The sequence below is a fragment of the Callorhinus ursinus genome, unplaced genomic scaffold (assembly GCF_003265705.2).
Source record: "Callorhinus ursinus isolate GAN/ISIS: 27379988/994484 unplaced genomic scaffold, GSC_fseal_2.0 scaffold74, whole genome shotgun sequence".
NCBI classification, from domain to species: Eukaryota; Metazoa; Chordata; class Mammalia; order Carnivora; family Otariidae; genus Callorhinus; species Callorhinus ursinus.
In genome coordinates this window covers 3,496,147-3,512,544 of record NW_027397136.1, presented here as the reverse complement: position 1 = coordinate 3,512,544, position 16,398 = coordinate 3,496,147, and the positions used below count along the sequence as shown (strand labels likewise).

The window sequence follows — 16,398 nt, the reverse complement described above, 5'->3', positions numbered from 1 at the left end:
AGGGGCACAAGAAGTTTATAGGAAAAGAGTCCCTAGAGAAATGTGATCAAAGGATAAATAAAATGATCAAGAGATGTGATATTCAAATTATTGCACAAAAAGGAAAAACAATGCCCCATTAATAACACAAGTTAAACCCGAAATGAGACTATACCATAAAACTGACTTCATGAGTCTCTACCAATGTACAAGCAGACCCGGAGATATTGCGGGTTTGGTTCCAGACCACAACAATAAAACGAATATCATAATAAAACAAGTCCAATGAACTTTCTGTTTCTCAGCACATATAAAAGTTCTATTTCCCCTATACTGTAGCCTATTAAATGTGCAATAGTATTATGTCTAAAAAAGCAATATATATACCTTAATTTAAAAATATTGCTAAAAAATGCTCAACATCATCTGAGATTTTCACTGGTGGAGGGTCTTGTCTCCATGTTTATCATGCTGCTGACTGATCAGGGTGCTGGTTGCTGAAGGTTGGGGTGGCTGTAGCAATTTCTTAAAATAAAACAATGGAGTCTGGGGCACCTGGGTGGCTCTGTTGGTAGAGCACATGACTCTTGATCTCAGAGCCATGAGTTCAAGCTCCACAGGGGGCGTGGAGCCTACTTAAAACAACAATAACGGAGTCTGCCACATCAATTGTCTCTTTCTCTCACATGTGACTTCTCAAGCATACAATGCTGTTTGACAGCATTTTACCCACAGTTAGAATTTCTTTCAAAACTGGAGTCAATCCTCTAAAACCCTGCCACTGCTTTATCCACTAAGTTTATGTAATATTCTAAATTCTTTGTCGTCGTTTAAATAATCTTCACAGCATCTTCACCAGCAGTAGATTTCATCTCAAGAAACCACTTTCTTGGGGCACCTGAGTGGCTCAGTCATTAAGCATCTGCCTTTGGTTCAGGTCATGATCCCAGGGTCATGGGGATAATGATAATAAAAATATGATATGATGTATGATATGATATGATAATGTTAAATAAAAAAAATCTTTAAAAAAAAAAGAAACCACTTTCTTTGCTTATCCGTAAGAAGCAACTTTTCATCTGCTCAAATTTTATCATGAGATTGTAGCAATTCAGTCCCATCTTCAGGCTCTACTTCTAATTCTAGTTCTGCTATTTCCACCCCATCTGCATTTACTTCCTCCACTCAAATCTTGAACACCTCAGTCATCCATGCCAAGATTGCAATCAACTTCTAAACTCCTGTTCATGTTGATATTTGGATCTTGTTCCATCTATCACGGATTTTTTTTTTAAGATTTTATTTATTGATTTGACAAAGAGAGACAGCGAGAGCAGGAACACAAGCAGGGGGAGTGGGAAAGGGAGAAGCAGGCCTCCCATGGAGCAGGGAGCCCGATGCGGGGCTCGATCCCAGGACCCCGGGATCACGACCTGAGCCGAAGGCAGACGCCTAACCATCTGAGCCACCCAGGTGCCCCGCCCCTATCATGGATGTTCTTAATGGAATCTAGAATAGTGAACCTTTTTTCCAGAAAGTTTTCAATTTACTCTGCCTAGATCCTTCAGAAGAATCACTATCCATGACAGCTATAGCCTTACAAAATATAGTTCTTAACTAGTAAGACTTGAAAGTCAAATGACTCCTTGATCTATGGGCTGCAGAACAGATTTTTTTTTTTTAAAGACTTTATTTATTTATTGACAGAGAGAGACACACAGCGAGAGAGGGAACACAATCGAGTGGGAGAGAAGCAGACTTCCCGTGGAGCAGAGAGCCCGATGCAGGGCTCGATCCGAGGACCCTGGGATCATGACCTGAGCCAAAGCAGACGCTTAACGACTGAACCACCCAGGCGCCCCTGCGGAACAGATGTTCTGTTTGCCGCATGAAAACAACATTCATTTTGCTGGACATCTCCATCAGAGCTCTGAGGTGACCAGGTGCACTGCTAACAAGCAGTCATATTTTGAAACCATCTTTTTCTCTGCAGAGTAAGTCCAAACCACTTGTAAACAGATGTGCTGTCATCCAGGCTTTGTTGTTCCAGTTATAGAATACAGAGTAGATTTAGCATAATCCTTAAGGACCCTGCTTTTCAGAATGGTAAATAAGCACTGGCTTCAACTTAAAGTCATCAGCTGTATTAGCCCCTAACAAGAGAGTCAGCCTCTCCTTTGAAACTTTGAAGCAAGGCATTAACTTCTTTCTAGGTACAAAAGTCCTAGACGGCATCTTCTTCCAACAGAAGGCAGTTTCGTCTACAATGAAAATCTGTACTTAGTGTAGCTACCTTCACTGATGATTTTAGCAAGATCTTCTGGATAACCTGCTGCAGCTTCTACATCAGCACTTGCTGCTTCACCTTGCATTTCTGTAGTATGGAGATGACTTCTTTCCTTAAACCTCATGAACCAACGTCTGTTAGCTTCAAACCTCTGCAACTTCCTTACCACTCTCGGCCTACATAAAACTGAGGAGTTAGGGCCTTGCTATGAATTAGGCCTTGGCGTAAGGAAATGTTATGGCTGGTTCCATCTTTTATCTCAGATCACTAGAACTTTCACCATATCAGCAATAAGGCTCTTTTGGTTTCTTATTGTTCATGCGTTCACTAGAGTAGTACTTTTAATTTCCTTCAAGAACTTTTCCTTTGCATTTGCAACCTGGCTAACTCTTTGGCACAAGAAGCCTAGCTTTTGAACCATCTAGTCTTTCCACATGCCTTCCTCACTAAGCTCAATCATTTCTAGTTTCTGATCTGAAGTAACAGACATGTGACTCTTCCTTCTGCTTGAACTTAAAAGGACGTTGTAGGGTTATTAATTGGCCTAATTTCAATATTGTTGTGTCTCAAAGAACAAAGAAGACTGACAATCAGACAAAGAGATACGAGAAAAGAGCCAGTTGGTAGAGCAGGCAGAATATACACAACATTTACCTACTAAGTTCACTGTTACATAAGCACAGGTTGTGGCACCCAAAAAAATGACAACGGTAACATCAAAGATCACTCATCAAAATGACCATAACAAATATAATAATGAAAAAGTCTGATCAAGTAAAAATTGGGCAGGGGTGCCTGGGTGGCTTAGTCGGTTAAGCGTCCAACTCTTGATCTCAGCTCAGGTCTTGATCTCAGGATTGTGAGTTCAAGTGTACTTAAAACAAAACAAAACAAAACAAACAAAACAAAACAAAAAAAACCAAAGGGCAGAAGACATAAACAGACATTTCTCCAAAGACATACAGATGGCGAAGAGACACATGAAAAGATGCTCAACATCACTCATCAGAGAAATGCAAATCAAAACCACAATGAGATATCATTCCACACCTATCAGAATGATTAAAATAAAAAACGCAAGAAACAAGTGTTGGCAAGGATGTGGAGAAAAAGGAACCCTCATGCACTGTTAATGGGAAGGAAAACTGGTGCAGCCATTGTGGAAAACATATGGAGGTTCCTCAAAAAATTAAAGATAGAATCACCACATGATCTAGTAACTGCACTACTGGGTATTTACCCAAAGAATACGAAAACACTAACTGGAAAAGATATATGCACCCCTATGTTTATTACAGCATTATTTACAATAGCCAAATTATGAAAGCAACTCAAGTTGAATGGATAAAGAAGATGTGATATACATACAGTGGAATATAAAAAGAATGAAAACTTGCCATCTGCAACAATATGGAAGGACCTAGAAGATATAATGCTAAGTAATATAAATCAAAGACAAATACCATCTGATTTCATTCATACGTGGAATTTAAGAAACAAAACAAAGAAAAAGAAACAAACAAAAAAACCCCTGAGACTCTATTAAGAGTATTCCACTTTCTTTTTCTAAGTAAGCTTTACACCCAACATGGGGCTCAAACTCATGACCCTGAGATGAAGAGTCACCAACTGAGTCAGCCAGATGCCCCAGATTCTATTAAATACAGAGAATAAACTGGTGGTTACCAGAAGAGAGGTGGGTGGGGAGATGGGTGAAACAGGTGAAGGGGATTAAGAGTACACTTATTGTGATGAGCACTGAGTAATGTACAGAATTGCTGAATCACTATATTGTACACCTGAAACTAATATAACACCGTGTGTGTGTGTGTGTGTGTGTGTATAATTTTTAAAGATTTTATTTATTTGTCACAGAGAAAGAGAGCAAGTACAAGCAGGGGGAGAGGAAGAGGGAGAAGCAGACTCCCCACTGAGTAGGGAGCCTGATGTGGGGCTCGATCCCAGGACCCCGGGATCATGACCTGAACCAAAGGCAGACACTTAACCGACTGAACCACCCAGGTGTCCCTATAACGCTGTATATTATACGACAATGAAAAATGAACAGAGTAAATAAATGAAATAAAATAAAAAGTCTGAAATATTGTGAGAATTACCAAATGTAAGAGAGACACAAAGTGAGCAAATACTGTTGGAAAAATGGGGCTAATAAACCTGCTCAATGCGAGGTTGCCACAAACCTTCAATTTGTAAAAAACACAATATTTATGAAGCACAAGAAAGCAAAGGCACATTAAAATGAAGTGTACCTATGCTTAAATTACAAGCTTCAAAAGACAGACACCAAGCAATGGGAAAGGAATTCTTTTTTTTTTTAAGATTTTATTTTTAAGTAATCTCTACACCCAACATGGGGCTCGAATTCACAACCCCAAAATCAAGAGTCACATTCTACTAAGGAATTCCATTTCAAATAAACATATATAAAATGAATAACCTAAGTTTCCACTTTAGGAAACTAGACAAAGAAGACCAAATTAAATCCCAAGAAAGCAGAAGAGGGGCATGGTGCCTGGGTGGCTCAGTTGGTTAAGCATCCAACTCCTGATTTTGGCTCAGGTCATGATCTCAGGATCATGAGATCAAGCCCTGCATTGAGCTTCATGCTCAGTGCATAGTCTGCTTAAGATTCTCTCTCTCTCTCTCCCTCTGCCCCTCCCTCCACTTACTCGCTCTCTCTCTCTAAAATAAATAAATAGGGCACCTGGGTGGCTCAGTCGGTTAAGCATCTGCCTTCGGCTCAGGTCATGATCCTGGGGTTCTGGGATCGAGTCCCACATCAGGGTCCCTGCTCAGCGGGAAACCTGCTTCTCCCTCTGTCTCTCATGAATAAATAAAATCTTAAAAAAATAAAATAAAATAAATACGTAAAATCTTTTTTAAAAAAAGAGTTAGAGGGCTGCCTGGGTGGCTCAGTTGTTAAGCGTCTGCCTTTGGCTCGGGTCATGGTCCCAGAGTCCTGGGATCAAGCCCTGCATTGGGCTGGCTCCCTGCTTGGCGGGAAGCCTGCTTTTCCCTCTCCCACTCCCCTTGCTTATGCTTGCTCTCTCTCTGTCAAATAAAAAAATTTGTATCTTTTAAAAAATAAATATATTTTAAAAAAAAGGAATTAGAGCAGAAATCAGTAAAATTAAAAAAAGGAAATCAATAGAGAAAAGTCAATAAAACCAAAAGCTGGTCCTAAGAGAAGTTCAATGATATTGATAAGCCTCTAGCTGAGCTAACTAAAAAAAAAAAAGACACAAATTACTAAAATCAGAAATGAAAAAGGAGACATCACTAAAGATCCCATGGATATTGAAAGTATAATGCAAGAATACTATAAACAACTCTATGCCCACAACTTTCATGACCAGGTGAAATGGACCAATTCCTGGAAAGACAACCTGTCAAAATTCACACACACACACACACACAATCTGAATAGCTCTATACTTCTATTGAGGAAATCAAATCAATAATTAAAAACCTTCCAAAACAAAAAGCACCAGACCCAAATGGGTTCATTGGTGAATTCTACCAAACACTTATGGAAGAAATTATACCAGTTCTCTATAATCTCTTTCAGAGGATAGAAGCACCGGAAACACTTAACTCATTCTATGAGGCCAACATTACCCTGCTACCAAAAACCACTACAGGCCAATATCTCTCATGAACATAGGTGCAAAAATCTTCAATAAAATTAGCAAGTTGAATCCAACAATATACAATATGATTACATGACAAAATCAAGTGGAATTTATCCCAAGTATGCAACAATTAGAACTTCTTTCAAAACTGGAGTCAACCCTCTCAAACCCTGCCAGATGATTCTATCAATAAATGCAGAAAAAGCATTTGACACCCATTCCTGACAAATTTTTCTACTATGATCAGGTATAAGACAACAATGTCCCCTCTCACCACTCCTTTTCAGCAGGAAGGCCTAGCTAATACAATAAGACAAGAACAGGAAATAAAAAGGATACAGTTTGGGAAGGAAGAAACCAAACCATCTTTGTTCATGGATCATAAGATCATCCATGAAGAAAATCTGAAAAAACTGACAAAAACACTCCTGGAACTAATAAGCAATAATGGCACAGTTCTTTCCTGTATGCCAGTAATAAACAAGTGGATTTTGAAATTAAAAACAAATTACTATTTATATTAGCACCCTCCAAAAACAAAATACTTAGGTTTCTAACAAAACATGTATAAGAAAGAAAACTACAGAACTCCTATGAACAAATTCAAAGACGAGCTAAATAAATGGAGAGGTGTTCCATGTTCATGGACAGAGGTGTTCCATGTTCAGTGTTGTCAAGATGTCAGTTCTTCCCAACTTAATCTATAAATCTAAAAAAAAAATTATTTTTTTAAAAGATTTTATTTATTTGAGAGAGAGAATGAGATAGAGAGAGAGAGCATGAGGAGGGGAGGGTCAGAGGAAGAAGCAGACTCACTGCTGAGCAGGGAGCCCAATGCGGGACTCAGTCCCAGGACTCCAGGATCATGACCTGAGCCGAAGGCTTCGCTTAACCAACTGAGCCACCCAGGCGCCCCCAGCAAGTTATTTTATGGATATTGACAAAGTATTCTAAAGTTTATATGAAAAGGTAAAAGACTCATAATAGCTCAATACTGCAGAAGAACAAAGTCAGAAGACTAACACTATCTCACTTCAAGACTTACTATAAATAGTACACCTGAAACTAAACCGTGTGTTAACTATATCAAATAAAAAATAAATAAAACTTTTAAAACACTACAAAGCTATAGCAGTAATGAAGACTATGTGGTATTACAAAATAATAGACAAATCAATCAATGGGACACAAGAGAGGATGTAGAAACAAACAGTCAACTGATCTTTCACAAAGAAGGCAACACAATGGAGCAAAGATAGTCTTTTCAATAAATCATGCTGGAACTGGACAGTCACATGAAAAAATGAAAGGCAATCTGAAAAGACCACACACTATATGATTTCAACCATATGACATAAAGGCAAAACTACAGAGATAGTAAAAAGATCAGTATTTGCCAGTGGAAGGGCAGGTAGAGATGAATAGGTGAAACACAGTGAAATTTTAGTGAAGTGAAAATACTCTGTATGATACTATAATGATGGATACATGTCATTATATATTCATCCAAATACACAGACTATACACCAAGGGTGAACCATAATATAAACTATGGGCTTTGGGTGATTATGATGTGTCAATGCAGGTTTATCAACTGTAACAAATGTTACCACTCTGGTAGGAGACGTTGATAATGTAGAAGGCATTGCATGTGTGGGGATGTAAGATATATGGGAAATCTCTGTACCTTACCCTTTCCCTCATTTTGCTGTGAACTTTCAACTACTCAAAAAAGACAGTCTTTTTTTTTTTTTTAAGATTCTATTTGTTTATTTGACAGAGAGAACAAGAGAGCACAAGCAGGGGAGCAGGAGAAGGAGAGGGAGAAGCATGCTCCTCGCTGAGAAGGGAACCTGATGTGGGGCTAGATCCCAGGACCCTGGGATCATGACCTGAGCCAAACGCAGACACTTAACCATCTGAGCCACCCAGGAGCCCCTAAAAGACAGTTTTATTTAAAAAATAATAATTGGGGCACCTGGGTGGCTCAGTTGTTAAACATCTGCCTTCGTTGGCTCAAGTCATGATCCCAGGGTCCTGGGATCAAGCCCCGAGTCGGGCTCCCTGCTCAGTGGGAAGCCTGCTTCTCCCTCTCCCACTCCCCCTGCTTGTGTTCCCTCTCTCGCTGTCTCTGTCAAATAAATTTTAAAAATCTTTAAAAAAAAAAATAATAGGGACGCCAGGGTGGCTCAGTCATTAAGCGTCTGCCTTCGACTCAGGTCATGGTCCCAAGGTCCTGGGATCGAGCCCCACATTGGGCACCCTGCTCAGTGGGAAGCCTGCTTCTCCCTCTCCCACTCCCCCTGCTTGTGTTCCCTCTCTCGCTGTGTCTCTCTCTGTCAAATGAATAAATAAATAAAATCTTTAAAAAATAGTAATAAATAAAAATAAAAAATAAAATACAAGAGACTAATAAAAAGCAATCAAGAAAACTTTTAAGAATATAGGCATAACATGAGAATATTAATTATATCAGTCATCCATTCACTTACCTCAAAAGATTTTTTAAAAAAAACAAAAACAAGATTCACTTGTATCTTGTTCTTCCTTTTTTTTTTTTTTAAGATTTTATTTATTTGAGAGGGAGAGAGAGCATGAGCAGGGCAGAGGGACAGAGGGACAGGGAGAAGCAGACTCCCCACTTAGCAGGGAGCCCGCCAAGGGGCTTAATCCCAGAACCCTGAGATCATGACCTGAACTGAAGGCAGACACCTAACTGACTGAACCACCCAGGTGCCCTTCTTGTTTCTTATCACAGGTAATTCAAACTAGAAAAAGAAATCTATTTAGTAAAAATTCTTATTTCCAAGTTAACATAAATTCTTAAAAATAATTAGCTTACAATAATAATATTTACATCATTTGTAATATGTATAGCTTTATACAGCTTTATATATAGCTATACATGGCTTTTGTTTAAAGATTTTTTTCCCCATTTATGCCCATAAAAAGAGTGGTGAAATCAATTTCTCTTTTACTTTTCAGATCCAAATCGCTATCCACTACAATAGTTTTCTTCAGCTTAAACCTATATTCATTTTCTTAAAACTCTTCAAATCTAACAATATGTATAAAGAGAGCCCAATATTTGAAATTCTTTCAAAATAGAAACAAAGTCCCTAATTTTGTGATTATATAAACTTTTCTAACTGAAAATGCTGTTTTCAAGAAAATTCTGATTTTATTGAGAGGAAACAAGGCTTCTGTTACATTCTACCACCTTGGGATATGTCAAAAAATAAAGTGCCTTCTCAACCTACCAATTGTTCTTGTTATTCTTGGTTACTTGGTTATTAAGCCAAAACAGGAGATCTCAAATTAGTAATCTTATAAGTGGGCGTGAAAACATAAGTAACATATGCAAGAAAATAAACTTGGATCCATAACTCATTCCACATACAAAAATTAACTTGAAATAGAGGCATACACATAAATGTATGAGCTAAAACTAAAAAAATTCTGGGAAACATAGGAGAAAATCTTTGTGATCTTGAGTTAAGCAAAGATTTCTTAGATATAGCCTTTTGGCTATGCCAAAAGCCATAAAATCCATAAAAGAAAAAACTGATAAACCAAAGAAACTCCTGTTCTTCAAAACAATACTATTAAGAAAAGGAAAAGACAAGCCACAGACTGGAAGATAATATTTCCAAATCACCTATCTGGTAAAGAATCTGTATATAGATTATATAAAGAACTTTCAAAATTCAGTAACAATCCAAGTTTTAAAAGTTGGGCAAAAGATTTGAACAGAATCTTCCCTCAAAGATATATAGACAGCAAATAAGCACCTAGAAGATACTCATCATCATTAGTCATTAAAATTAAAGCCATGATGAACTACTACGACAAACCTATTAGAATTCTAGTTGGGGAAGCCTGGGTGGCTCAGTCGGTTAAATGTCTGCCTCCGGCTCAGGTCATGATCCCGGGGTCCTGGGATCGAGTCCTGCATTGGGCTCCCTGCTCAGCAGGGAGTCTGCTTCTTTCCCTCTGCCTCTCCCCCAGCTTGTGCACTCTTTCTTGCTCACTCACTCTCTCTGTCCAATAAGTGAATAAAATCTTTAAAAAGAAAAAAAAAAAAAAAAGAGTACCTAAAGTTAAAATTCCAAATATCAGTGAGATTGCAGGACAGGTGGAACTCTCATATTCCTCACAGAACTATAAAAACTGTTTTTGGAATACAGCTTGGCAGTTTTCAGAAAAAATTAAACACACACATGTCATATGACCCAGCCATTCCAGTCCTAGTATTTATCCAAGAAAAATGAAAGTATATGTCAACATAGAAATTTGTTCAGAAATGTTCACAGCAGCTTAATTAACTCATAACAGGCAAAAGTTAAAAACAATTAAAATGTCCATTCTTAAATGAAGAGATAAACTGTGGTCCATACAATAAATAATACTTGGCAAATAAAAAGAATAAACAATACATAAATAAAATAACATAAATTAATCTCAACCACTATTATGTTAAGTGAAAGAAACTAAACAAAAACTATAAACTGTATGATTCAATTTAAATAATACACTTTTTTAAAAGGCACACTAAAGAAAGCAGATTGGTGTTTTCCTAGAAGGGCGTGGAGTGGGAGTAGTGAAGAGGGGCAATGGGACAAAAGGGAATGATCATAAAGGGGCATAAGAAAAATTTGAAGGTGATATGTTCATTATCTTGATTGTGACAAAGGTTTAGTTTATTCTAAGTATTCAAAATCCCAACACTTATGGGGAGGGTATGGCCACCCCACTGCCCAGCCACCACCATTATAAAGAACTCCACCAGAAATCCAACTGGCTTCCAAACTGGAGGGAAAAAAAGAAAAAACAAAATCCTAACACTTGGTTATTCAGTACTTCCTACTCATTAAATTACTTAGAAAGAGGAAAAAATAAAACCAAACCACCAATCAATGCACTCTGACAGTTGGAATCACAGAAACACAACTTTTATTCAATTTCAAAGCTCAGAGAAAAGGATTTGAATTTTCTCATTTAAAGAAATAATACTGTATGCAGAAGGCTTAAAAAAATATACACCTAAGAAATTCTACATGACAAGATTCCATTTTTTAAAATCTAGAAGTGAAATAAAGATTTCTAAAACTTTTCAATTTGTAGAACCCAAAATAGCAAATATAAAAATATACCTTTCTCCAGGGTGCCTGGGTGGCAGTTGGTTAAGTGCCCAACTCTTGATTTCGGCTCAGGACCTGATCTCCTGAGATAAGCCCCATGCTCAGCAGCACAGTGTACTTGAGATTCTCTCTCCCTCTCCCTTTGCCCCTCCCCATTGTGTGCGTGCTCTCTCTCTCAAATAAATAAATCTTTAAACACACACACACACACACCCCTCCAAACTTGTGATTTTTGTATTCAACTTCTAAAGGAATCAAAGATGAAAATGGATTCTTTCTACAAGTTCAATTTTTAGTGTATTCCATGAGCAGTATCAAATACAGAAAATGTGCTCCACAAACTCACCATTTGTACAACAGACTCCCTTAATCTTGTCTCTTCTTCAGTCATGAGAGTCAATTCTTTGCACACCATGGCAGCCAGCCCCACGTCTAAGCATTCTGGATCTGCTGCCATCTTGAAAATGAGTTCTTCATGTGAAAAGACACAATGGCGCCTCAGCCGTCGGTAATGATTGACACACTGACGTCCAATGGGCAACTGTAAACAAGATTGTTAAATTAAATTACTTGCTTATAACATCTTCCAGAACAAAACCACTATTTAGCCTACAGATCCTCTGTTTTATTATAAAAAAGGCAGAATATCAAACTCCATTTGAACATAAGAGGAAATGTAAATATTAAATCTTTATGGCCCAGCAGGACTTTCAAAGGCCTTCCCACAGAAAATTTCCATAATTTGAGATGCTAAGCTTCTAGCCTAAGCTATTAATTTTCTACTCATTATGTACAACAAGTACAAGTTCCTTGATATTTAAATGAAGCAGCAAACTCTTTTAGACCACTTTAACATAAGCTGCCTTTAAAGACAAAAGGAAAAACATTTAGGTAATAAAGGGTTAAGTGGACATATTCAGCATGGAGGTTTCCACAGACCAAAAAGTAGAGATGTTATTAAAAGTTAAAAAAAAAAAAAAAGAAGAAGAAAAAGGGAGGAAAAAAGCACTACTTCAGCAATTCACATTAACTGACTTTTATTATAAGAACCAAAGCAAAAGATGATTTACATTTTAGCATCTAAAAATTCTTTTAAAAACATCAGTCTGGCCTAAAGAGAATCCAAGTGAAATCATGAGATTATACACTTTATTCTCCCTAAGTGAATAAACAAGTCACTAGATGATCACTTTTCATAAATCATCAGATACACCCTTCAAGATAAATTCTGAAAAATTATTTACCCATCAAGCTTTAAGCCCAGTTATGATACTAGTTATACTATATAGGCATACCTTGGAGATACTGTGAGTTCAGTTCCAGACCACCGTAAATAAAGTATCACAATAAAGTGAGTAAAATGAATGATCTGGTTTTCCAGTGCATATAAAAGTTATGTTTACATTATACTATAGTCTATTTAGTGTGCAATAGCATTGTGTCTAAAAAAAAAATGTACACAACTTAATTCAAAAATACTTTCTTGCTAAAAAATGCTAACCATCACCAGAGCTTCAACAAGTCATAATTACTAATCACAGATCACCATAACAAATAATAATGAAAAAGTATGAAATATTGCCAGAATTCACAAAATGTAACACAGAGACATGAAATGAATAAATGCTATTGGAAAAATGGTGCCAAAAGACTTGCTGTCTTGACACAGGGTGGCCACAAGCCCTCAATTTGTAAAAAATGCAGTATGTGTGGAGTACAATAAAAAAAAGTGCAGTAAAACAAGGTATGCCTGTACACAAAAACACACACATATATACACACACACTTCTTCCATCCCTCCTCCCTCCTCTCTATCTTTCCCCAACTTCTATCCTCCTGCCCAGTGGAAAAACTTGGGTAATTTAAATGGGAGTTTTAGTTTATATTTGAAAACTATGATAGAGAAAAAATAAGAAAATGGATCTTTAAGAACCTTTAAGAATTCACATTTTGAGAAAGGCAGAAGACAATCACAGGAATCACATTTTGAGAATATAAGACTATCTCTAAATCAAGCAGTATTCCCATACTTTTTTTTTTTTTTTTTAAGTAGGCTCCACGCCCAGTGTGGAGCCCAATGTGGGGCTTGAACTCATGACCCTGAGGATCATGACCTGGGCCGAGATCAAGAGTCGGATGCTTAATCGACTGAGCCACCCAGGCACCCCTACATACTCCTTTAAAGAAACAATCTTTCCAAAGAAAATAACAATATTGAACTTATGATTAGGGATTATCTTGTCTATTAACAATATACTCTTTCATTTACTAATTCATAAATATTTACTTGTTAAACATTTTTCATATAGCTTATTAACAATGGCAAGAAAATATGCAGATCTTAATTATTACAATCTATGAAGAAGCCATATAAAATAGAACTGATTATCCAATGTAGCTTATAAAACTTAGTACCATCACTATATTCTAAATCTAAAGCTGCTATAACTCTTCATTTCTATCACACCCTTCTTCTAAAGAGTTTCAAGGACTTCTACATATATCATCTCACTTGTTTGAGGTTATTAAGCGAATCTTAGTATCTTCATATACAGGGTAAAAAACTTAGGCTCAGTGAAATTAAAAAGCTGCCCAAGGCCACACATCAATAATAGTGAACATATTACAGGCAGAAACTATCTCTAATTCATTTCTGAATTATCTCTACTTCCTACCCTACATCTAGCCAAGAAGCAAGTAAATCATAAACATTTTAATAAATGTTAGTTGAATTTTAAAAAATAGACCTCAAACCCAAGGGAAAGCCCTAAACTCAGTCTTCCTCATACTGCTTCCTAAGCCTAATAATGTTTTAAATTACTAGATCAAATAAGGTTACTCAACATGTCATTCATTAACCAAGGAAACAAAAATTGTGAAATCATGAATCATGAAATTTAATATATTAATGTGCCTATAGAAAACATAAGACCCAGTACTACTAAAAATATCTCCCCCTTGGGGCGTTTGGGTGTCTCAGTCAGTTGGCATCTCTTGATTTTGCTCAGGTTGTGATCTCAGGGTCCTGACCTCAATGAGATCAAGCCACATGTCAGGCTCTGTGCTCAGCGTGGAACCTGATAAAATTCTCTCTCCCTCTGGGTGCTCTCTCTCTATCAATCGATAAATAGATAAATAAATATCTCCCCAAGTGTTGAGAGACCAAAAATAGAGCATCACTAAAGGAAAAATAAAGTCAAAGAATGTATCATAAATTTGCAGTCTTTTCCCAACATGACATAATCATAAAGTTACTTTTTGATATCTACCTCATACAAAAAAGCAAAATAGCAATCACTGGCATTATCATTTACTTTATTTTTTAAAAGATTTTATTTATTTGAGAGAGAACAAGCAAGACAGCATGAGCAGGGGGGAGGGGTAACGGGAGAGGGAGAAGCAGATTCCCCGCTGAGCAGGAAGCCCAATGCAGGACTTGATCCCAGGACTCCGGGATCATGACCTGAGCTAGGTCAGATGCTTAACCGACTGAGCCACCCAAGCAACCCTGGCATTATCATTTAAACAAAAGTATATCCCACAGAGATCTCAATACTACAGTTACTCTCTAAAATAAGTTTTTTTAAAAGAAATACAAAAAAAACAAAATGATAGGAAGAATAAAATCATCTAATTGTCTATAAGAAGGAAAGTAATAAAGGGATTATTTTAAAATAAAAATCTGAGTTAGATATTTGAAAATATGTTGTCAAAAAAAAAAAAAAGATCAGCAGCAATGTCCACAATAGCCAAACTGTGGAAAGAGCCAAGATGTCCAGCGACAGATGAATGGATAAAGAAGATGTGGTATATATACACAACGGAATATTATGCAGCCATCAAAAGGAATGACATCTTGCCATTTGCAACGACGTGGATGGAACTGGAGGGTGTTATGCTGAGTGAAATAAGTCAATCAGAGAAAGACATGTATCATATGACCTCATTGATATGAGGAATTCTTAATCTCAGGAAACAAACTGAGGGTTGCTGGAGTGGTGGGGGTGTGGGAGGGATGGGGTGGCTGGGTGATAGACACTGGGGAGGGTATGTGCTATGGTGAGCGCTGTGACTTGTGCAAGACTGTTGAATCACAGATCTGTACCTCTGAAACAAATAATGCAACATATGTTAAGAAAAAAAAGAAGAAGATAGCAGGAGGGGAAGAATGAAGGGGAGTAAATCGGAGGGGGAGACGAACCATGAGAGACGATGGACTCTGAAAAACAAACTGAGGTTTCTAGATGGGAGGGGGGTGGGGGGATGGGTTAGCCTGGTGATGGGTATTAAAGAGGGCACGTTCTGCGTGGAGCACTGGGTGTTATGCACAAACAATGAATCATGGAACACTACATCAAAAACTAATGATGTAATGTATGGTGATTAACATAACAATAAAAAAATTTTTTAAAAAATGATTACAAAAAGGTAAAAAAAAAAGATCTAGTCATTATAAAATCCTTAAGTTGCTCAGAGAAAGCAAAGACTAGAGGAACGACAGTCTCTCAAAAAAGAAAGATTTAAAAACTATCGAGTGCTCATTTAAAATTCAAACAGAATGAGGAAAAGAATGAATGGATGAGAAGTAAAGAACTATAAAATCTTCCAAATAAAAACTGTAATGGAAACTCTAACCAAACTTTCTAAATTACAATAGCCATTCCAGTCTCTACTGAAATATTCATGAATCCTCCCCTTCCCAACTAAGTAAATATGGCCACTAAGACACATTGTCCAGGAGTGTTAGTAGACGTACAACAGCTACTTGCTATAGAACAGACCCAGTCAGCAGTACAGAAGTTCACAGCTTCAGCAAAGTTGTAGCCCTGGTTAAATCCAGAATGATAGGCACGAGGAAATGTCACAACAAACTCGCCAGCACACTGATTGGTCCTGTACACCTAAATGCAAAGTGGGAACAGGGATACAAAACAAAACAAAATAAAAACAACAAAAAAGAGGAAGAGATTTTATCAGTCACTTTCAGAAGCATTTTCTAAAATTAAAAACAGTAAAGCATTCACCTACACATACCAGAAAATAATATCAGGGTTTAAGAAGCAGCCTGAACTCTTCTTACCTTCTTAAAATAGTCAATGATAACAAAATACAGTAATTCACAACAAGAAGTAGCAGACAAATTCTCAAAGAGAAAACGTTACTCTCACCGGGCTACTAGTTTCTGAAACTTGATAAAATTTTTACAATTAAGTGACTTTTTCTTTTTTTCCTTTTATCCTTGTGTCAATAACATTAAAGAATGGAATTTCCTCCTACTCTTATGTAATTTTTTGGAAATTAATTAATTAGATCATATGTTATATGGAGATAGCCCCAA

General features: G+C 37.1%; 1 protein-coding gene across 1 annotated transcript in view; it reads right to left on the bottom strand.

Annotated features, from left to right (window-relative positions):
* KDM5A (lysine demethylase 5A) overlaps positions 1-16,398 on the bottom strand; it is a 94,309-nt gene that overhangs the window by 41,290 nt on the left and 36,621 nt on the right. The window contains exons 13-14 of the mRNA XM_025851972.2: positions 15,842-15,961; positions 11,407-11,601 (exon numbers count right to left, since the gene is read on the bottom strand). Coding sequence (XP_025707757.1) covers positions 11,407-11,601; positions 15,842-15,961 — 315 coding nt within the window. The remainder of the gene's footprint in view (positions 1-11,406; positions 11,602-15,841; positions 15,962-16,398) is intronic.